General features: G+C 40.9%; 2 protein-coding genes and 1 long non-coding RNA gene across 7 annotated transcripts in view; 2 read left to right on the forward strand and 1 right to left on the reverse strand.

Moving 5' to 3' along the window:
* The window catches only part of LOC309338003 (uncharacterized protein), a 138,436-nt gene extending 116,954 nt beyond the window's left edge, over positions 1-21,482 (reverse strand). The window contains exon 1 of the transcript XR_014154570.1: positions 21,041-21,482. The gene's annotated coding sequence lies outside the window, so the exon portion shown is untranslated. The remainder of the gene's footprint in view (positions 1-21,040) is intronic.
* Positions 1-24,426, forward strand: part of LOC309337976 (uncharacterized protein) — a 73,153-nt gene that overhangs the window by 47,008 nt on the left and 1,719 nt on the right. For all 5 annotated transcript variants that reach the window (XM_081855054.1, XM_081855053.1, XM_081855059.1 and 2 more), the window contains one exon: positions 15,338-15,454. In XM_081855054.1, the coding sequence (XP_081711180.1) occupies positions 15,338-15,454 (117 nt within the window). The remainder of the gene's footprint in view (positions 1-15,337; positions 15,455-24,426) is intronic.
* On the forward strand, positions 19,243-21,812 carry LOC309338063. The gene is made up of 3 exons (XR_014154657.1): positions 19,243-19,587; positions 20,711-20,824; positions 21,744-21,812. It is a non-coding gene; the product is annotated as an uncharacterized lncRNA (long non-coding RNA).

The raw sequence follows: 24,426 nt of genomic DNA on the forward strand, positions 1-24,426 counted from the left end.
CTGGCAGATTCAAGGACAATCAAAGAAACATTTAGACATTTCAGTGTAGTATAGTATCAAAAAAGGCTCCTTTGCAGGTTCTTATGCAGCTTCTTTTTTTCATATTTTTGGGGTGTTCCATCATCCTATTATAAAGTAGTTGTGCTTTGTGTTATAAATCAAGCGCTGCGAGGAGTTGTTTGCTTTCCAATGTATTTCTTATCAATAAAATAAATTCAGTGTGGCATAAGCCAACTTTTATTCTGTTCAGCCTGGAATAGAGGAGACTTAGAGGAGATGTGATAGCATTCTTCAAATATCTCAATGGCTGTCACATGGAAGAGGGAACAAGCTTGTTTTCTCCTGCCTTGGAGGGCAGGACTCAAACCAACTGATTCAAGTTACAAGAAAGAAGATTATGAAAAACCATCTGACAGGGCCAGGGCTGTCTTTACCGGGGGGTGCAAGGGGTGCAGGGCTGAAGCCGCCTAAGCTCTTAACTATCTACCTGTTACAAAATCAGAAATAATTTTGATCAAGCTAGACAAACAAAATACATGTATACCTAGGTATTATCAAAATGTATACCTCTGTTTCACTAAAGTACTTTTGACTTTGTGCTCAAAGACGCATCGTGCCAGCAGCAGCACTTGTCATTCACAACAGCGCGTTTTAATTTCATCACTTCCAGTTCAAATTCATTTACAGAAATCGTTTGAAAAGCAATGCTTATTTTCGCTAGTTGTCGGCATTTTCTTTGACTAACTACTTTGTACTGGCATTTTCCAGCATGCGATTTAAATTTTCCATTTCTGTGGAATACTCAGGACGAAACGGTGAAATCTGCTATGATTAAATGGGCACAAGATGTTGGACATAACATTATGATGGCTGACTGGGAACAGTTATGGACCGCAGGTATGAAATTTACAGCATGTAATGCCCTAAGAGAGAATGTAATGAAAATGATTTACAGGTGGTACATAACACCAGTCAAGCCTGCAAAAATTTACTACTTGCCTGAAAATAAATGTTGGAAATGTAATGAGACTGAAGGTACATTCTTTCACCTTTGGTGGACATGCCCAAGGATTAAGACATTCTGCGAGATGATTTATAATGAAATGAAAAAGGTATTTAAATATACCTTCCAGAAGAAACCAGAGATCTTTCTCCTGGGCATGGTCGGCCAATTCGTGCCAAAGAAGGATAGAACATTATTCATGTATGCAACAACAGCAGCAAGAATACTCATCGCGAAGTATTGGAAGACACAAGATTTACCCACCCGGGAAGAATGGCAGATGAAGTTGATGGACTATATGGAACTGGCGGAAATGACTGGCAGAATCCGAGACCAGGGAGAAGAGTCGGTGCAAGAAGACTGGAGTTTAAAGTTTAAAGATTATTTATGGAAATATTGTAAAATTAGTGAATGTTAGAAAAAAGGTGGAATGAAGCTATATGGCTTTGGCAGAAATATTAGAAGGAACTAGGTACAGAGAGATTGTTAATGCATTAAAAGGGAAAAAAACTAGGTTACAATATGTTAAAATTAACTTTAAGATAGAAAATAGATGAAGATGGAGAGGACTTGCTGAAATAGTTAATTGAAGTGGAATACAAAAAGGGAGATGTTGAGGAAGTCAATGAAACAAGTGTATGAAAGTTAAGATTGAAAATATTGGAAGTGTTTTTAATTGTTTATGTTTTGTTTTGTTAATTTAATGTTTTATGTAGTGTTTTTGTTTTTGTTTCTGTCTTTGTATGTTTAACTTTTCTTTTTTCTTTTTGTAATTTCCAAAATTTTAAGAAATATTATTTTTTTTAAAAAAAATAAATTTTCCATTTCTGCAAAAACGTGCCTAGAGCACATGCTATGAATTCCACGAGCTGCATTCTTCCCCATTTAACGATGAATGCTAAGCGAGAAGCACTGCGGGTGGGCGCTGGGCGAGGAGGCTGTGGCAGGCAAAGGGCAGTGGTGGGGCGTGGTTGGCCTTGTTCAATGGCGCGGAGGTTAATTTGGGGGCTAAACTAAATTTGGGGGTGCTGGGTGGATCTTTGCACCCCGGTGGGACATATGCTAAAGACGGCCCTGGTAAGAGCTGTTCAACAGCGGACTTTTCTTCCTTGGAGGTTTTGAAGCACAGTTTGGATGGCCATCTGTCATGGATGCTTTAGCTGAGATTCCTGCATTGCAGGGGTTGGAGAAGATGAACCATGAGGTCCCTTCCAACTCTGCAATTCTATCATTCTATGATACTAAGACGACTTGTTCCCACTGAATAATGTGATCTGCAATGAAATGCATGTGGAAACTGCTGCTTTTCAGCTGAGGGACCTGATCCTGTTGTTGAGGAGCAGGGGAAGCAGTGCCATTTTTCTGGAAAGGAGCAGATGAGGTTCCTTCCTCCACCAGGAATTGCTCTTGCTGGGATACAGCAGATGACGTGCCTCTCTGCACAGCGACTTGTTCCTGCTGGGAAGGTGCAGCCAAGGTGTCCTTTTCTCAGGAACTCTTCCTGATTTTAAGCAAGAGGAGATGCCATTGCAATCTGTTTTAGCACCTGCTGTTCTTGTACTGAAAGAGTCACAATGCCTGGAAGTACATCAGGTATATATGCTTCTAGTAATAATTAAACTGTTGCAGTCGACATTATTCAAACCCCATTGCAAATCAGGTTTACTCTCAAGATTTAAGGACTTTCAGCTGTTTGCAATGTGCAAATCAAGCAAAAGCAATTGAAATAGCTCACCACAACAGATGCTGCAAATGGTACCCCCACATTCAACTGAAAATGCCTGAGTTGCCTTTTGTTTCCCTCTTCCCTCCCTGTTGTTTCCTCCTTGTGTGCCATTTTTTTAAAAAAAGAGATTGCACATACGCCACTTGGGAAGCCTTTCCCCCCTGAAAAACAGGGTATAAATGAGAAAAACAATTTAATAATTTAATAATAAATAAGGTTTCTACTAACAGGTGTCTTGTCGCATTATTCTGATTTTGTTGACTAACTAAGAGAATACAGTGGTACCTCGGGTTAAGTACTTAAATCGTTCCGGAGGTCCGTTCTTAACCTGAAACTGTTCTTAACCTGAAGCACCACTTTAGCTAATGGGGCCTCCTGCTGCCGCCGCACCGCCAAAGCACAATTTCTGTTCTCATCCTGAAGCAAAGTTCTTAACCTGAGGTACTATTTCTGGTTTTGCGGAGTCTGTAACCTGAAGCTTATGTAACCTGAAGTGTATGTGACCCCAGGTACCACTGTAGATACTTCGGCCCCTTTCTCATTTCTGCATTTTTATTTTTATTTTACATGTGTTGTTATTCTTTGTGTTTATTTATTGTGAATGATGGAACAAAACCACTAATTTGTATGGGGTTTTTTTGGGGGGGGGAGGTGTCAAAAAATAGGGGAGGAGCACATAAAAATACAAGCATCACAGAAGCAAGCATATTAAGCAAAAATGAATCCAAAACTGTAGACCAGAAGAAAAGCCAATGGAAAAGATTCTTTCTTTGTATGTACAGTCGTACCTTGGTTCCAAAATGCCTTTGTACTCAAACAACTTGGAATCCAAACGCTGCAAACCTGGAAGTAAGTGTTCCGGATAGCGAACCTTTTCAGAAGCCAAAGGTGCTCTGTTTTGAAAGTGTGATTGACTGATTGTGTGACTGCTGTACATTGTTTATTGCTTTCATTTTATGGATTAACGGTCTCGTTAAATAGTAAAATTCACGTTAAATTGCTGTTTTAGGGGTAGTTTTTAGAAGTTTGGAATGGATTAAACCATTTTGCATTACTTTCTATGGAAAAGCGCACCTTGGTTTTGTAATGGACATCCGGAACGAATTAAGTTTGAGAACCAAAGTACCACTGTACTGCAATTGCACTTGCATCAGACTGCATTAAAGCAAATCTCTTCAACAACATTCCGCTTCCTTTTTTTATTATTTATAATAATATTTATTAAGTTTTCAACAGGAAAAAGGTTACAAAACAGTAAAAGGAAAACACGAAAAATACAAAAACCAAGAAGACATAAAAAGAAAAAAGAAAAAAAATCCCTCTTTCTAATATCTTACCACTCATTTACTTATTTTCATGACTTCCTCACACCTCCCTTTTTTGTATTCCATTTAAAAATTTGTTCAGCAAATCCATACCCTCTTTGTTTACCCTTGTTTACTCACATATTATAACTTCAAATTTTCATCTAATATCAATCCATTCTTATATATTCTTGTTTTGCCTTATTACTAGAACCACTTCGTTTCATTCCAACGTCATTAACATTCAATAATTTTACAGTGTTTCTGTAGATAGATTTTAAATTTCTTCCAATCTTCTTCCACCAACTCTTCTCCCTGGTCTCGGATTCTGCCAGTCATTTCAGCCAATTCCATGTAGTCCATTACTTGCATCTGCCATTCTTCCAAGGTGGGTAGGTCTTGTGTCTTCCAATGCTTTGCAATGAGTATCCTTGCTGCTGCTGTAGCGTACATAAAGAAAGTTCTATCCTTCTTTGGCACCAGTTGGCTGACCATGCCCAGGAGAAAGGCCTCTGGTTTCTTCAGGAAAGTATATTTAAATACCTTTTTCATTTCCATATAGATCATCTCCCAGAAAGCCTTAATCCTTGGGCACGTCCACCAAAGGTGAAAGAATGTACCTTCAGTCTCTTTGCATTTCCAACATTTATTATCGGGCAAATGATAAATTTTTGCAAGCTTGACTGGTGTCATGTACCACCTGTATATCATTTTCATAATATTCTCTCTTAGGGCGTTACATGCCGTAAATTTCATACCTGTGGTCCACAACTGTTCCCAGTCAGCAAACATAATGCTATGTCCAACATCTTGTGCCCATTTTATCATAGCAGATTTTACCGTTTCATCCTCAGTATTCCATTTCAACAGCAAGCTATACATTCTTGTTAGTATCTTAGCTTTGGGTTCTAACAGTTCTGTTTCCAATTTTGATTTTTCCACCTGGAAGCCAATTTTTTTATCCAAATTATAAGCCTCCCTTATTTGAAAATAATGAAGCCAATCTCGCACTTTGTCTTTAAGCTTCTCATAACTCTGCAATTTCAGTTTGTCACCCTCCTGTTCCAAAATTTCCCAATATTTTGGCCAATTGGCCTCCATATTGAGTTTTTTCAGAGCCTTCGCTTCCATAGGTGATAGCCACCTTGGGGTTTTATTTTCAAATAAGTCTTTATATTTTATCCAGACATTAAACAATGCTCTTCTGACAATATGATTTTTAAATGCCTTATGTGCTTTAACCTTGTCGTACCACAAATATGCATGCCACCCAAAAACATTATCAAAACCTTCTAAATCCAAAATGTCTGTGTTCTCAAGAAGCAGCCATTCTTTCAACCAGCAAAATGCTGCTTGGTTCATAGTACAATTTAAGGTCTGGCAGGGCAAATCCACCTCTATCCTTTGCATCAGTAAGTATCTTAAATTTTATTCTGGGCTTCTTGCCCTGCCAGACAAATCTAGAGATATTTCTCTGCCACTTCTTGAAACAGTCCGTCTTATCCAAAATTTGCAGTGATTGAAACAGAAACAGCATTCTTGGCAATACATTCATTTTTATAACAGCAATTCGGCCAAGCAAGGAAAGCTTCAGGCTTGACCATATTTCAAGATCTTTTTTCACTTCTGACCAACATTTCTCATAGTTATCTTTAAACAAATTCACATTCTTAGCAGTCCTGTTCACCCCCAGATATTTTACTTTCTTTACCAATGTTAAACCTGTCTCCTTCTGAAACCTCTCTTTCTCTGTCAGTGTTAAATTTTTCTCAAGAACCTTAGTTTTTAACTTATTCAACTTAAATCCTGCCACCTGACCAAATTCCTGGATTAATTCCAATACCCTTTTAGTACTAGATTCTGGCTCCTGTAATTAGAAAAAGATGGAGACAATTGGAAATTGCAGAGTTTGGAGAAAATGAAGGATAAGGTGCGAGACTGGTTACATTATGCTCAGATTAAAGAAGTTTTTAAAAATGACAAAAAGTTAGGGTTCCAGGTGGAGAAATCGAAGTTAGAAACAGAATTGTTAGAACCAAAGACCAAGGTACTATCTAGAATGTATAACTTGCTGCTAAAATGGAATACACAAGACGAAATGGTTAAATCGGCTATGATAAAATGGGCACAGGACATTGGGCATAACATTATGTTTGAGGACTGGGAAAGGTTGTGGACCACTGGGCTGAACTTCACCGCATGTAATGCTCTGAAGGAAAATGTAATGAAAATGATATATAGATGGTACATGACCCCAGTTAAACTTGCCAAAATATACCATTCGTCTGATAATAAATGTTGGAAATGTAAAGAAAATGAAGGAACATTCTTTCACCTCTGGTGGACATGCCCTAAGGTGAAGGTCTTCTGGGAAATGATATATAATGAGCTGAAAAAGGTATTTAAGTATACCTTCACTAAGAAACCAGAGGCCTTCCTTCTGGGTATTGTCGGCCAAAAGGTGTTAAAGAAGGACCGAACATTTTTTATGTATGCAACAACGGCAGCAAGGATTCTCATCGCAAAAAACTGGAAAACTCAAGATCTACCCACACTGGAAGAGTGGCAGATGCAGCTGATGGACTATATGCAACTGGCCGAGATGACTGGCAGTATCCGTGATCTGGGAGAAGAGAAGATGGAGGAAGACTGGGAGAAATTCAAGATGTATCTACAAAAACATTGTAATTTGGTTGAATGTTAAGAAGGATGCTAGATTATAAAAAATTGGCCACCACTAAATTAGATTTAAATTTGATGATAAGTGAGACTAAAGAAAATATAAAATTTTTTGGAAGAAGTGCTAGATTATATTTGAATGAGTGGACATGAGATTGTAAACAAGTTGATAATTTGTTTGGAAAAAATTTTTAACGATGTAAATGGGAGCGGGAGACGTGAGGGAGTCCAAAGAAGTGATGAAATTGTTGTGATAGAAGTAAGATCGTTTATTATTTGTGCATTTATATTTAAAAACTTTAATAAATATTTATTTAAAAAAAAATAGATTCTGGCTCCTGTAATGTTAATACTAAATCATCTGCAAAAGCTTTAAGTTTGTACTGTTTGGCTCCGACCTGAATACCTTTGATCAGATGGTCCCTTCTAATCATATTTTATTTTTTATTTTTTTAATAATTTTTATTAATTTTCATAAACAAAAAACACACAAATAAAAAACATTCACAAACAGCACATGACTTCCCCATACCTCCCCTTCACTGCACCCTTGTTTCCAGTTTTTTAGCAATCCTTCATTCCATTTCTATATTTAACTTCCCTCAGGTTCTCTTAACTTAAACATTTACAGCTATAATTCTCTGTTTCTTACCCCTTGACATTTTATCAGTCTGAAATTTTACAGCAGTTCTTAAGATATATTTTAAATTTTTTCCAGTCCTCTTCCACTGTCTCTCTCCTCTGATCACGGATTCTGCCGGTCATCTCTGCCAGTCCCATAAATTCAGTCACCTTCGTCTGCCATTCTTCCAGAGTAGGTAATTCTTGCATCTTCCAATACTTTGCCAAGAGAATTCTTGCTGCTGTAGTTGCATACATGAAAAAAGTCCTATCTTTCTTTGGTACCAATTGGCCGACCATACCCAAGAGAAAAGCCTCCGGTTTCTTTGCAAATGTCCACTTAAGGATTTTCTTAATTTCATTATAGATCATTTCCCAGTAGGCCTTAATCTTTGGGCAGGTCCACCAAAGATGGTAGAAAGTTCCTTCACATTCGTTACATTTCCAGCATTTGTTATTGGGCAAATGATATATCTTTGCAAGCTTGACCTTCTAATCATATTTTACAGGACCTCCAGGACCGAAATAAAAAGCAATGGGGAAATTGGGCAGCCTTGTCATGTCCCTTTCTCCATCTTAAATTCTTCTGTCACCACGTTATTAACTATCAATTTAGCCTTTTGTTCTGAGTATATTGCACCTATACCATTTTCAAAGCCTTGACCAACCCCCATTCCCTGAAGATTTTTCTTCATGAAGCTCCAAGAAATATTGTTGAAAGCTTTCTCCGCATCTACAAATATCAAAACTGCTTTGGTGTTAATATTAACTTGAGGTTTTTCTAAAATGTTAATTATATTCCTCATGTTGTCAGACAAATGTCTACCAGGGAGAAAGCCAGCTCGATCTTTATGTATCTTCTCCACTAATACTTTTTTCAGTCTTTTAGCCAAAATGTCTGCAAAAATTTTATAATCCACATTAAGCAGGGATATGGGGCGGTAGTTCTTGAGTTGTGTCTTTTCAGACTCGGTTTTCGGTATAAGTGTAATATAGGCTTCCTTCCACGACTCTGGCGCTTTTCCCCCCTCCAAAATTTCATTGCAGACCTCTTTTAGTGGTTGAATTAACCAATCTTTCAAGGATCTATAGTATTTAGAGGTTAAACCGTCCGGCCCTGGAGATTTGCCCAACTGCATGTTCTGAATGGCGCCTTCCACCTCCTGTTCAGTTATTTTATAATTCAGCAGTAGCTTGTTTTCTTGCGAAATTTTTTGTAATCCATTAGTTTTCAAAAATTGGTCTATGTCAATCTCTTTCTGTGGCCCTTGTGTGTAAAGTTGTTTAAAGTATCTCTGGAAGCAGTTTCTAATCTCCTGTGGATTCTGTATGTTCTTTCCTTCCACTTCCAAATTTGTAACAGTATTTGGCTTTTGTCTTTTTTTCATCTGCCACACTAGCAGTTTCCCACATTTGTTAGCCGATTCGAATGTCTTTTGTCTCATCTGTTTAATTTTCCATTCTATTTCCTGATTTATCATTTTCATATATTGTACTTGATATAACTTTATTTCTCTCAGAATCTCTTGTGACTTTGGTTTCACTCTAAGTTTCTTCTCGCCTTCTCTTATTTTCTCCAAAAAAAAATTCTTTTTTTTCATTTTGAGTTCTCTTTTTTATTGCATTCTGTTGAATCAGAAACCCTCTCATGACCGCTTTACTTGCATCCCAGATTACTCTTTTTTCAACGGTGGTTTTCATGTTTATCTCAAAATAATCTCTCAAGGTTTTTTGGGCCTTCTTGGTAATCTCTGAATCTCTAAACAGGGTGTCATTCATCCTCCATCTAAAGGAACCAATCGGTGTTAGTTTCATCTCCATTCTCACAGGGTTATGGTCTGAGCAAGTTTTGGGGCAAATTTCCACTTTTCGAATCTTGGGAGCCATTCCTCTGGTTATCCAGATTTGGTCAATTCTTGTCCATGTCATTTTGGCTTCAGAAAAGAAAGTCCCCTCTCTGCCCAGGGGGTTCTTAGTTCTCCAGGTATCAATTAGGTCCATATTGTCTGTCATCTCAAAAAAAGTTTTTGGTAGTCTTCCATCTTTAGTAACTACCTGTCTTTGTGACTTATCCATATTTGTAGACACCACTCCATTCATATCTCCCATCATAATAATGTTACAGTCCATGTAGTCCAACAATGTCTCATGCAGTTTCTTAAAAAAATCAGATTTCCCCTCATTTGGTGCATAGACTCCTACTATCAAGAGTTTCTCTCCTTGAAATTGAATTTCAATTGCCACAAATCTTCCTTGGTCATCTTTAAATATAAATTTTGGTAGTAAACTCTCTTTTGCATAAATCACAACTCCTCTCTTTTTGACCTTATCTGATGAAATAAACTCTTGGCCTAATCTTTTATTGATCAATACTTTCCTGTGTAGCCTTGTCAGATGGGTTTCTTGTAAACAAATCAAGTCCAATTGTTCCTTTTTCAGCAGGTGAAAAACTTTTTTCCTCTTATCCGGGGAATTAAGGCTGCGAATATTCCAACTTAATATCTGCAGAGACATGGTATAATTATTTTGCTTTTCCTCTGACTGCTCCTAGTAGTTGTTCTTGTTCTGTCAGTGGTGTCACTTTCTCTAATTTGTCCAGTCCCAAAGAAGGCCTTGTTGGGTCTAGTATTGCTGGTTTTAGTGCTTTTGGCTCTTCTTCTTCCTCAGCTTCTTTTTGTAGGTTTTCTCCGTGATCTCTCAAAAATCTCTCTTTGTCCTTCACTGATCTTATTTTGATTTTTCTCCCTTTGTAGGTAAAAGAAAGGCCTTGGGGAAACTCCCACCTGAATACAATTCTGTTGCTTCTTAACAGGGCCACTAAGTCTCCGTAGTTAGCCCTAAGATCCAATAGATGTTTTGGAATGTCCTTAAAAATTTCTATTCTTGAATCTTCTATTTCCAAAGATTTCTGGTAATGGAGACTCAGTATTTTATCTCTCTCTTCTTTTGTTCGAAGAGTAATCAAACAGTCTCTCACCCTGTTCTTTCTTCCCCCTTTTCCAAGTCTGAAGGCGCTTACTATCTTAAAATCTTGTTTATCTGAATCAAGGTTCCAAAAGTCTTCAAATTCCTGTGTAAGATAACCACTTAAGTTGTCTTTCTCAAGTTCTGGTACAGCCCTGATCCTCAGATTAGTCTGTTTTTCCTTCAGTTCAATCATAGACAACAGCAACCTGTGATCCTCTAACTGTTTACTTATCGGCGGTATCTTATCCTCTACAGCCAATACCTTCTCCTTTGCTTCTTCGGCTATCTTTCTATTTAATGTAGATTCTTGCAGCAGCCTATCAATAGCCTCTGTATTGGAATTCACCTTCTGCCCCAGGTTGTTAATACTTGTAGTATTTTGGTCAATTTTAATTGATGCATCAGCAACTTGATTACTTAATTTTTCCAAGGATTCAAATATTTTGTTTAGTGCTGAAGATAGTCCCTCTTCAAATGCCATACCTTTTGGCCCAGCCTGCACAGGTTCTTCCCCTTCTGGTACAGAAGGGCCAGATGCTGATTGTCTACGCTGCTGCAGTCTAGTTTTAACCGATCTTGTTGTTTTTTCCTGAGGCAAATTTGCCATCACCCTGTGTCTGAGGATCAAGGTCACTCCCATGGCCCAGACTTGTTTTGCAGTAGAAATTTCCCTGGCCAGCTAGAATGGAAAATTGTAACAGTTGTAACAGTTTCAGAGTTCCTCTAGGGGGACACAGTGGCAACCAATATTTGTTTCAATAGAGTATCTTTCCCAACTTTTCAAAACAAAACAAATTCCTTCCAGTAGCACCTTAAAGACCAACTAAGTCAGTTCTTGGTATGAGCTTTCGTGTGCATGCACACTTCTTCAGATACACTGAAACAGAAGTTTCCAGACCCTTCTATATAGTGAGAAGGTGGGGAGGGGTATTACTCAGAAGGGTGGTGGGAATGGGTGATTGGCAGATAGCTGTGATGAGCCTGTTGACGACTCTTAACGACTGCAATAGGTCTTACAGGAAAAAGCAAGGGGTGAAAAGGTGAAAAATGGCTTTGTCATGTATAATGAGATAAGAATCCAAGGTCTTTGTTCAGACCAGGTTTCTCCATGGTTTTGAGTTTGGTGATAAGTTGTAATTCAGCAGCTTCTCTTTCCAGTCTATTTCTGAAATTCCTTTGTAGTAAAACAGCTACTTTGAGATCTTGTATAGAATGTCCTGGGAGATTGAAATGTTCTCCTACTGGTTTCTCTGTCTTGTGATTCCTGATGTCCGATTTATGTCCGTTTATTCTTTGGCGTAAGGTCTGGCCTGTTTGTCCAATATAGAGAGCTGAAGGACACTGTTGGCATTTTATGGCATACACAATGTTAGACGATGAGCAATTAAATAGTCCCGAGATGGTATGTGTGATGTTGTTGGGGCCAGTAATGGTGTTGTCCGGGTGTATGTGGCAGCAAAGTTGGCATCTGGGTTTATTGCAGGCTCTGGTGCCAGTGTCCGTGTTAGGTCTGGTTGTAGTATTATTGTGGGTTAGGAGTTGTTTAAGACTGGGTGGCTGTCTGTAGGCAATGAAAGGTCTTCCTCCCAGAGCTTGAGAAAGAGAACTGTCATTGTCCAGGAGAGGTTGTAGATCTCTGATGATGCGTTGTATCAGTATTTGGCATTTGTCTTTTTTTCATCTGCCACACTAGCAGTTTCCCACATTTGTTAGCCGATTCGAATGTCTTTTGTCTCATCTGTTTAATTTTCCATTCTATTTCCTGATTTATCATTTTCATATATTGTACTTGATATAACTTTATTTCTCTCAGAATCTCTTGTGACTATAGACTATCTCATCTGGCTGCTTAAAAAGGGGTTGTTGAGGAGGTGGGAGCCCAGGTGGGGGAGCATCTGCTGCAAATGCAGAAGGTCTCAGGTTGAGTCCCAGGTATTTCCCTGGTCGGCAACACTTAAGACCTTTTGCCTGTCAGTGTAGACAGCTATGAGCTTGATGGAACAACAGTCCGACCTGGCAGCTTCCTATCCTATCCAGCTGCTTTAAAAGGGGTGGGGAGGAAAGTATTTAACTACGTATTTAATAATTAAACTGAATTTGAATACATGACTTTTGCAAAAGCAGCAATATTCTGGATTCAGCTTTAGCGACCAGGAAAGTTCCATGATGGTCATTTATATTACTTGGAAAAGTTTGGAAAGTTAGTGTCCATGATCCCCAAGTCCTTCCTAATTCCAGAGGTCCTGGATCTATGAAGAGTAAAAATCTGATGAAGGATTCCATTGTGGACCTAGCCCAGCAAGTTTCTTTGTTAAAGAATGCCCACAGTTGCCACCTCAGGACCCCATGAGTATAGCCAATGAAGAGATGGTGCCCACTGGGCAAATGGGTGCGCCTTACCTCCTCCTCATCTGGCTGGGAGCCAAGAAAGACTATAGCCAGCACAGTTGGGTGTGAGGTGAGCAAGACACATTGGCAACACTGCTGGGGAGATTCCAGGAAATATTATTCTCAGAGAGGGTGCAAATGGCAATCTATTTCTGAAGCTCAGAACAGCAGTAATTCAGATTTGCACATGTTGATAAGATATTTATTCAGAGTTTAAAAGTTACAAAAAGGAAAAAAGAACAATACAAAATACAAAGAAAGAATACAACAACAACAAAGAAAGAAAAATAAAATGAAAATGAAAATGAAAAATATATTCACTTCAAAATATACAAGAACTGATTAGACCTTTACATAACTTTCTTCCTTTACTTATTTCCTTGACCTCCCCTTACCTCCCAATTTTGTATTCTAGTTCAAATCGTTATTTCAGCAAATCCTTCCAACCTTATTTTCATTTATGTAATTTAAGTTATTATATTATAATTTAACGTCCTCTCTTTCATCAAGTTCATCAACTCATTTTTACTTAATCCTTTATATTATTTCTACCAAAATCACCTAATTTTCTTTTTCCAACATCTTTCTAACATTCCTTAATTTTACAACATTTCTGAAGATATGCTTTAAATTTTTTCCAATCTTCTTCCACCGACTCTTCTCCTTGGTCCCGGATTCTGCCAGTCATCTCAGCCAATTCCTTATAGTCTATCACTTTCGTCTGCCATTCTTCTCGGGTGGGTAGTTCTTGTGTCTTCCAATACTTTGCAATGAGTATTCTTGCTGCTGTAGTAGCGTACATAAAAAACGTTCTATCCTCCCTTCGCACCAGTTGGCCGACCATGCCCAGGAGAAAGGCCTCTGGTTTCTTCTGGAAGGTATATTTAAATAGCTTTTTCATTTCATTATAGATCATCTCCCAGAAGGCCTTAATCCTAGGGCAATTCCACCAAAGGTGAAAAAATGTACCCTCAATCTCTTTACATTTCCAACATTTATTATCGGGCAGATGGTAAATTTTTGCCAGCTTGACTGGGGTTAAGTACCACCTATAAATCATTTTCATTATATTCTCTCTTAAGGCATTACAAGCCGTAAACTTAATACCTGTGGTCCACAGATTTGCGCATGTTGAAAGCAAAGGGGAAACTTCAGTAGAATGGAATGAAGGCTACATTAGTGGCCAGTTATGTGGTTCTGTGGGTGCATTATCTGCTAATTTTTCTCCCCTTCCATTAGCGAATTGTAAAATTTTGGTGGCAGCTGTGCTGAAAAGATCCCAGGAGCAGTAATAATAATCATCATAATGTTATGATTTATACACCACCCAAGTGGCTGGGTGCAGCTGAGTGTCAGCACCCTTAAAAGGTTCAGGAATCGGCTGGAGTGTTTGCAGAGAAGGAGGACCGATCTGACCCTTGCTAATGTTGGCCAATGAAACAGTAGTTAGCAGGTTGAGAGGCAGCAGAAGCCTGTAAAAGTTGGTCATCTCATTAAATACGCAGGGTTCTAGTTTGGAAAAAAAAGTAGTTGGCAACACTTTTGCCCCCTTTAAACGAATTTATTTCCCGTCTCTTTTATACAGGGCAATTTGACTGTGAACTAGCAGGAGGAACTTGCCAATTACCAGAAAACTGTACCTATGGAGAACTTACAGGGGTCTCCTGTGGCTACAACGAAACCTACTGCAGGCGTAAGTGATATCCATTGAGTTGGTCCTACTCACATATAAATGTTTGCTCATTTTTAATCCCGATTTCCTGATCTACCCTCTACATCTTCACAGGAGGAAGCAGAAGCAGGGCTTTTCTTGTACTAAAGAAAATAGTCACGGATCAGTTTCTGGATCAGAACCAGGACCTGAACCAGGGGTGCAACCATCACCAAGGAATAGTAGGAAGGCAAACATGTTGACTGTTATTGCTGCATTTTAGAAATCTTTGAGAAATGAATAACTATTTAAAAAAGCAACTGCAATGCACCCTCATCTAGAAACAGTGAGGCTGATGGATTGCAAGCCTCTCACCCGCTTTTGTCAATATTGCTAACATGTAAACATTATCAAGGCAGTGAAAATCAGAGCGCAGAGAGAGATTGGGGCTCTGATGAAGTTTTCCTTCTCTATCACGCGCTTGTGTGTGTGCTTCTGCATGTGAGAACTTGTTAAGCAAACTCTGAAGAGACATATGATGCTGAAGCACAGTGGCTAAGAGACGGAAACTCCACCATGAGCTCACCAGCTGGCCTCCAGCAAGCCACGCTCTCACTCTCAGCCTCGGTCTCCCCATTGGCATTATGGGACATAACAATACTGATTTGCTGTTACAGAAGGCTTTGGATATTCATTCATTCATTCATTCATTGTATTTATATCCCACCTTTTTCTCCATGGAGCTCAAGGTGCCTTCTGTGGTTCTTCCTAATTTAATCCTCACAACAACCCTGAGAGGCCCAAGGCCACTCTGTGAGCCTCATGATGAGGCTCAATTTGAAGGCTGGTCTCCCATTTCCTGGTCCAGGACCTCAGGCTCTCATACTTGGAAGTGCTCTTCCAATGCTCAAAACAAAACATCAGTCAAATGAATGTTTCTGTTTTGGACAAGAAGTCCTTTCAAATAATGACAGTTTAATTCCCTCTCTTTTGCACAGCTGAACCTCCATTGTGTAGACTCTTGGGAGGATTTTGCCAGACCCCAGTGATTGAGGACTGTACCTTTGGAGAGATTACAAACATCTCCTGTGGCCCTAATGCACGCTGCTGTAGGAGTAAGTTATATCCATGACTTGGTGGTCCCACTTGTGCAAAAGTTTGCTCATTTTTAATCCTGATTTCCTGATCTCTGCATTCTTCACTGGAGGAAACAGAAGCAGGGCTTTGTTTGTGCTAAAGGGAATAGTGGTCAATCACTTTATAAATCAGGACATATTAACCCTATTAAGCCAAGAGTGAGTGACTGGCCAAAGGCCACCCAGTGAGCCTCACGATGAGGGGGGATTTGAAGGCTGGTCTCCCATTTCCTGGTCCAGGACCTCAGGCTCTCATACTTGGAAATGCTCTTCCAATGCTCAAAACAAAACAGACATCAAATTAATGTTTCAGTTGTGCACAAGAAGTCCTCTCAAATAATGGCAATTTACTCCTCGCTCTTTCGCACAGGGATTCCTTTGCCATGTCGACTGGCGGGAGGATTTTGCCAGACCCCCAAAACTGAGATCTGTGCCTTTGGAGATATTCAAGATGGCTACTGTAGTGATGATGATGAACGCTGCTGCAGTGGTAAGTGCTCCCACTCACGTGTGAATGTTCACTCATTTTCAATCCTGATTTCCTGATCGACACTCTACATCTTCACAGGAGGAAGTAGAAGCAGGGCTTTGCTTGTACTAAAGGAAATAGTCACGGATCAGTTTCTGGATCAGACTAACCAATAATATACTCAGGGCATATGAACTCTATATTTAGAAGTAAAAAGTTACCGTATTTTTCTCTCTGTAAGACACACTTTTTCCCTCCTAAAAAGTAAGGGAAAATGTGTGTGTGTTTTATGGAGAGAATGCAGGCTGCGCGGCTAAGCCAGAACAGGCACTGCGCAGCGCTCCCTCTCGCTGTTCTAGCTTCTGGCTTAGCTGTGCAAAGCCTCCGCAGGACAGTGGGATGAAGGCACCCCACTGCCCTCCGGAGGCTTCAAGAGCTGTCCCAGAAGCTAGAACAGTGAGACGGAGTGCTGCGCAGCGCTCCGTCTCGCTGATCTGGCTTCTGCGCGAAGCATCAGCTGTTCTGGCTTTTGCGCAAAGCCTCCGCAAGGCAGCGGGGTGCCTTTGTCCTGCTGCCCTCCGGAGGCTTTGTGGGCTGTCCCAGAAGCCTCTGCAGGACACGGGGATGAAGGCTCACCGCTGTCCTGCGGAGGCTTCGCGCAGCTCTTGGGGGAAGTGGGGGAAGGGACAGAGCGTGCGACTCTGTCCCTTCCCCCACCTCCCAGGAAAGCCCCCAAGAACCGCTCTCCCTTTAAGGAGCGTGCGATTCTTGTGGGAGATGGGGGAAGGTACATAAGATGCCTTATGAGGAACGGCTAAAGGAGCTGGGCATGTTTAGCCTGGAGAAGAGGAGGTTAAGGGGTGATATGATAGCCATGTTCAAATATATAAAAGGATGTCACATAGAGGAGGGAGAAAGGTTGTTTTCTGCTGCTCCAGAGAAGCGGACACAGAGCAATGGTTCCAAACTACAAGAAAGAAGATTCCACCTAAACATTAGGAGGAACTTCCTGACAGTGAGAGCTGTTCGACAGTGGAATTTGCTGCCAAGGAGTGTGGTGGAGTCTCCTTCTTTGGAGGTCTTTAAGCAGAGGCTTGACGACCATATGTCAGGAGTACTCTGATGGCGTTTCCTGCTTGGCAGGGGGTTGGACTCAGTGGCCCTTGTGGTCTCTTCCAACTCTATGATTCTATGATTCTATGATTCTATGATTCTATGATTCTCCAGGCTAAACATGCCCAGCTCCCTTAGCCGTTCCTCATAAGGCATCGTTTCCAGGCCTTTGACCATTTTGGTTGCCCTCCTCTGGACACGTTCCAGTTTGTCAGTGTCCTTCTTGAACTGTGGTGCCCAGAACTGGACACAGTACTCCAGGTGAGGTCTGACCAGAGCAGAATACAGTGGCACTATTACTTCCCTTGATTTAGATGCTATACTCCTATTGATGCAGCCCAGAATTGCATTGGCTTTTTTAGCTGCTGCGTCACACTGTTGGCTCATGTCTAGTTTGTGGTCAACCAAGACTCCTAGATCCTTTTCACATGTACTGCTCTCAAGCCAGGTGTCACCCATCTTGTATTTGTGCCTCTCATTTTTTTTGCCCAAGTGCAATACTTTACATTTCTCCCTGTTAAAATTCATCTTGTTTGTTTTGGCCCAGTTCTCTAATCTGTCAAGGTCGTTTTGAAGTGTGATCCTGTCCTCTGGGGTGTTAGCCACCCCTCCCAGTTTGGTGTCATCTGCAAATTTGATCATCCAAGTCGTTGATAAAGATGTTGAATAAGACCCGGCCCAAGACAGAACCCTGTGGCACCCCACTAGTCACTCTTCTCCAGGATGAAGAGGAACCATTGATGAGCACCCTTTGGGTTCGGTCAGTCAGCCAGTTACAAATCCACTGAGTGGTAGCATAGTCAAGTCCGCATTTTACCAGCTTCTTTACAAGAATATCATGGGGCACCTTGTCAAATGCCTTGCTGAAATCAAGGTAGGCTACATCCACTGTGTTCCCTTCATCTACTAGGCTTGTAATTCTGTCAAAAAACAAGATCAGGTTAGTCTGACATGACTTATTTTTCAGAAATCCATGCTGACTATTGGTGATCACAGTATTCCTTTCTAGGTGCTCACAGACTGTTTGCTTAATGATCTGCTCCAGAATCTTCCCTGGTATTGATGTCAGACTGACTGGGCTGTAATTATACTTGCAAGATGAGTGACCAAAGCAGGCACACCTCGTTTCAACAGAACACATGTATATATTCCTTGTCCGAGTGCAAGCCCCTCCTCTGTGCGCAGAGGTCACAGATTTCACGACCGCCTGATTACAATCCTAAAATTCCCCTGTTTGTCAGACTCCCTCACAAGCACTATTAGCCACAAGTTGGTTTTAGCCACAGGAGAAAGCAGGTTTCATGTCTAGGTTCCAAGCACAAACTTATTGAAGCATGCAAACATCTGTTCTTCTTGCTAGAGTTCTTAAGCCAGAAGCTCCTAAAGAAAAAGCACCCTATAAATAACCCCCAAATACAAACTATCTTAAAAGGTCCCTGGATAAAAAATCCCTAATTGTTGCATCCTTATGGCCTGATGACCTTTACAAAAAAAAAACCCCAATAATTAAAAGCATTATTTATTCTGGAAAAGCAATGTGAAAAAGCAACGTATATTTTTCACAAAGTGACTCCAAGGCTCATTTAGTCAAACTTCCTGCAATGCAGGAATCTCAGCTAAAGCATCCATGACAGATGACCATCCAACCTCTGCTTATAAACCTCCAAGGAAGGAGTTGGAGAGGGGAAGCCTCAGCTTCCCCAGGGGGGGATGCAAGCAGTGCAGGAAAGATGGAGCTCCTAATGGACCACTCCACCAGACTGCCTCTTGGGGAGAGATAGGAAGTAGGGCTCAAGGCCTATAATGGCGGCAATGGATATAAAACTACATGAATCACAAAAACAAGCATGTTAAGCAAAGCGCATCCAAAAAGGTACAGACCAGGAGAAAAGCACACTGAAAAGTTTTTCTTGGTAGGTATGGCAACTGCAGTCGAACTGAACAGTCCAACCCGAAGAGGTTGTATCAAATGGCATTACAGCCGAGCTCTTACCCGAAATTCCACTTCCTTTCTGTCCAGGCTCCATGAAGTTGGCAACAGCTTTTGTGAGATGACAGGAAATCTGTTAACTGATATGGGAAAAAAAACAGCAGGAGAAAGGCTGTTCTGCAGGTAAATATTAGGAAGTTCTCCAAGATGAATAAATTGCATAGGATGAGTTAAGAGAGAAGAGTTTGGATGCTGAGAGTTGCACGAAATTCCTGTTTGTTGCCTGGAGCACAGGGCAGATTGTCAATATATGAGAAAGGTGATTGTGTGGGTAAATCTTAGGATGATGTGCAAGATAAATAAATGGCCTAGGATGAGTTGAGAGAAAGGGGCCTGGAGGGTTCAGATGCTATGCTGACAGTTACCGGATTTGGCACTGCAACACTATAAGTAGAGAGAACCTCCTTGTTCCATCCAAACTCCTCTTCCTTCTGCCTTAGAGTGCCTTCCCTTTGGCAGAGATCTCACAGGAAACTGCAGCCATGAGGTTCCTCTACCTGAGCTTTACTCTGGTCTTCATCCTCTTCCATGTTGTTGCAGGTAAGAGGGCACAGGGAGGGAGCATCTGCTGCAAATGCAGAAGGTCTCAGGTTCAGTCCCAGGTATTTCCCCTGCCGGAGACCCTGAGAAACTGCTGTAGGTGGAACAACAGTATGAATTGGCTGCTCCCTCTCCTATCTGGCTGCTTAAAAAGGGGTGTGGAGGAGGAAAGTATTTAACAATATATTTAATATTGAAATTGAAATTGAATACATGGCTTTTGGAAAAGCAGAAATGTTCAGGATACAGACTGAGCCACAAGGCAGGTTCCATGGTGGTCATTTATATTGCTGTGAGTTTAGAAGAGTTAGTGTGCATGATCCCCAAGTCCATTCTAATTCCAGAGGTCCTGGATCTAGGAAGAGTAAAAATCTGATGAAGGATTCCATTATGGACCTAACCCAACAAGTTTCATAGCCAATGAAGAGATTGTTTCCCCTGGCTGAATGAGTGGGCCTTACCCCCTCCTCACCTGGCTGGTAGCTGAGAAAGACTATAGCCAGCACATTTGGGTGTGAGCTGAGCAAGAGACATTGCCAACACTACTGGGGAGATTCCAGAAAATACCATTCTCAGAGAGGGCACAAATGGCAAGGTATTTCTGAAGCTCAGAACAGCTGTAATTCTGATTAGCAGATGTTGAAAGCAAAGGGGAACCTTCAGTAGAATGAAATGAAGTCTGACTCAGTCGCCAGTTATGTGGGTCTGTGGGTGCATTATCTTCTCATTTTTCTCCCCTTCCATTAGCAACCTGCAAGATTTAGGCTTGTCAGCAATGCTGAAAAGATCCCAGGAGCATTAATAATCATCATCATAATTTTATGATTTATACGCCACCCAATTGGCTGGGTGCCAGCACCCTTATGATTTATACCCTTATGATTTATACGCCACCCAATTGGCTGGGTGCCAGCACCCAGTGCCAGCCCCCTTACAAAGTTCAGGAATCAGCTGGAGTTTTTTTAGTGAAGGAGGACCGATCTGACCCTTGCTGATTGTGAGGCAGCAGAAGCCTATAAAAGTTGGTCATCCCATTAAATACACATGGTTCTAGATTGGGAAAAAGTGGTTGGAAACCCCTTTGCCCCCTTTAAAGAATTTATTTCCCTTCTCTTTTACACAGGGCAACGTTTCTGTGAAATGTTTGGAGGATCTTGCCAATTCCCAGCAACTACAAGCTGTACTTATGGAAAAATCCCATGGTGCTCCTGTGGCGACAATGGAATCTGCTGTAGTAGTAAGTGATATCCATTGAGTTGTTTTGTTTTGCAAAAGAGATAAAAATACAATAAATAAATATATATATAAGCAAGATGCCTCTCAAATCAACCATTCTATGAAAAACTGATTCCGTTGATCAGTCAAATCAGGACTTCCCATGTCTGACAATCCAAATCTGCAAAAGGACTCTAGGGAAGTAAGTCATATCCACTGAGTTGTTGGTCCCACTTACTTGTGAGTGCTTACTCATTTATATTCCTGATTTCCTGATCTATACTCTGCATCTTCACTGGAGGAAGCAGCGCTTGCCATGAGACTCTGGCAAACAGAGCTTGCTGAACTCAGAGCCACATATCTCATCAATCAATGAGACAGTCCTCTGATACGCAGAGCCTCTGGGCCCATGACCATTGTCAGAAGCGCCGGGGGGGGGGTGACACACATAGCCCCCAGATCTGAGCAAACCTCTCCAGGCATCGTCTCTCCAGAATGCAGCATGGAACGGTCATAACTCATCAGTCCCGGTATGCAGCACCAACACATACCCAAAGATATGTGCACACTCAAGCAGCAGAGTATAGCTGGAAGCTGAGGCTGTGAGGTGGGGCATCTAAGTAATTGATTAAGCAATATATACAGGACAAACCAATCATGCTGTCCTCTCACACCTTCTGGCATCCGTTCCCACACTTTCCAAGCATGGAATGTAAACACAGACATGGGATGTAACAATCACACACCCAGCAACAGGAGAGTGAAAATACTGACAGCAGAAGCCTGTAAAAGTAGGCCATCGCATTAAATATGCAGAGTTCTGGTTAGGAAAAAAAGTAGTTGGCAACCCCTTTGCCCAATTATTATTTTTTTTCTTTCCCTTCTCTTTTACACATTGCAACTTGACTGTGAAACATATGGTCGATATTGCCAATTCCCAGCATCTGTGGAATGTCCATATGGAGTAATCCCATGGGGCTCCTGTAGCAGCAGTGACCCCTGCTGTATTAGTGATATCCATTGAGTTGTTTTGTTTTGCAAAAGAGATAAAAATGCAGTAAATAAATATATATATAAGCAAGATGCCTCTCAAATCAACCATTCTATGAAAAATTGATTATGTTGATCAGTCAGATCAGGATTTCCCATGCCTGACAATCCAAATCTGTAAAACTCCACCATGAGCTCACCAGCTGGCCTCGGGTAAACCACGCTTTCACTTTCATGATACCCCATCGCTATCATGGGAAATAATAATGCTGATTTGCTGTTACAGAAGGCTTTGGAAATTTATTTATGAATGGCATATATATCCCACCTTTTTCTCCATGGAGCTCAAGTTGGCTTCTAATTTAATCCTCACATCAACCCTGCAAGGTAGACCAGGCTGAGAGTGAGTGACTGGCCCAAGGCCACCCAAGGAGCTTCATGATGATTTGAAGGCTGGTCTCCCACTTCCTAGTCTAGGACCTCAGGCTCTCATACTTGAAAGTGCCATTCCAATGCTCAAAACAAAACGGACATCAAATTAATGTTTCTTTTTGCACAGGAAGTCCTCTCAAATAATGACAATTTACTTCTCTATCTTTTGCACAGACAAACGTGCAATGACTCTTGAGGACGTGGAAGGACTCTTGGGGAAGTAAGTCATATCCATTGAGTTGGTGTTCCCACTTACTTGTGAATGCTTGCCCCTTTATAATCCTGATTTCCTGATCTACACTCTACATCTTCACTGGAGGAAGCAGAAGCAGGGCTTTGCATGTGCTAAAGAAAATAGTCACCAATGAGTTTATGGATCAGAGTAGCTGATAATATACTCATATAATATTAACTCTGTTTCTTTAAGTAAAAGGTTGGATTCAGTTTTGATACAGCACTTCTAGGAATTTTGATACTGCAGATGTTCGTATGGATGCAAACTATGTAGGCTGCACGTCCCATGGGCAGTAAAAACAGGCGGCTCTGATCTAGCTGTACAAAATTTTAAGACAACCCTCCGTAAGTGAGGATTAGCCAGCCGTCTGCTGCTGGTGAAAGAATGCAAATGTCATTTGGCAACAAAGAGTCCCATTTCATTCTGCACTTTTCAGACCTCACCTGAAGTACAAAAATACATCATAATAACCAGTAAAACCAGAGCTAGAAACCGCATGGTCCACAAGGACTTGAACCAGGGGTGCCATCATCATGGAGAATACTAGAAAGCCAAACATGGTGAAAGTTATTGCTGCATTTTAGAAATATTTGGGAAATGAATAGCTATTTAAAAAGCAACTGCAATCCTAGGCTGCAGATGAGAAATAATTTAATAGATCCATTCTTGTCTGTGGCCAATTCTGAACCCAGGTTTTTAGAAGGCAAACGACTGGCTTGGATCTATCTTGACCCTGTTTAGGAATCAGAGTGATATAAGCTTCCTTCCAAGTTTCAGGAGCTTTGCCCCCTCGTAAAATCAAATTAGATACTTCTACCAGGGGTTGAATAAGCCAATCTTTCAGTGTCTTGTGATGTTTCACTGATAGACCATCAGGTCCCGGTGTCTTACCAAGTTTTTTGTTTTGTTTTTGCCAAAGAGATAAAAATGCATCAAGCAAACAAATAAGTAAGTAAGTAAGTAAGTAAGTAAAGTCCCTCCAAACTCAAACATTCTATGTAAAATTGATGATGATGACCTCTTTCTGTCACTTATTGGCAGGATTTTGTCAGACTCCCCAAACTACAAATTGTACCTTAGGAGAGATTCCACTGGTCTGTAACAGTGATGCATGCTGCTGTAAGAGTAAGAGATATCCATGAGTTTGTGGTTACACTCACGTGTGAATTTTTAATCCTGATTTCCTGATCTACACTCTACATCTACAGGAACCAGAAGCAGGGCTTTGCTTGTGCTAATGGAAATTGTCACCGATCAGCTTATGAATCCAAATAGCTGATAATACACTCAGGGCATATTAACTCTATATTTAGAAAAACAAAGTTGGATTCAGTGCTGATGCAGCACTTCTAGGTTCTGCATCTTCTTTTAAGCATTAGAGCCTCAAGGTTTTCATCTGTCCACAGGGAATTTTGATACCACAGGTGTTCATATGGATGCAAACTGTGCAGGCTGCACTTCCCATGGGCAGTAAAAACTGGTAGCTCTAACTACAAAATACAGAATATCAGGGATGCAGGTGGCGCTGTGGTCTAAACCACTGAGCCAAGGGCTTGCAGATCGGAAGGTCGGAGGTTCGAATCCCTGCGATGGGGTGAGCTTCCGTTGCTTGGTCCAGCTCTTGCCAACCTAGCATTTCAAAAGCACATCAGAGTGCAAGTAGATAAATAGGTACCACTCCGGCAGGAAGGTAAATGGTGTTTCCGTGCGCTGCTCTCGTTTCGCCAGAAGCAGCTCACTCATGCTGGCCACATGACCCGGAAAAACTGTCTACGGACAAACGTTGGTTCCCTTGGCCAGTAAAGCGAGATGAGCCCTGCACCCTCAGATTTCTTCGCAACTGGACTTAACTGCCGGACTTAACTTACCATTACCTTTTAATGCTGCCTTTTAGAAATTTTTGAGAAATGAATTGAAAAGCAACTGCAATCTGAGGCTGGAGACAAGAAACAATTTAATAGATTTAT

The sequence above is a fragment of the Podarcis erhardii genome (assembly GCF_964252035.2).
Source record: "Podarcis erhardii genome assembly, chromosome: 3".
Classification (NCBI taxonomy): Eukaryota; Metazoa; Chordata; class Lepidosauria; order Squamata; family Lacertidae; genus Podarcis; species Podarcis erhardii.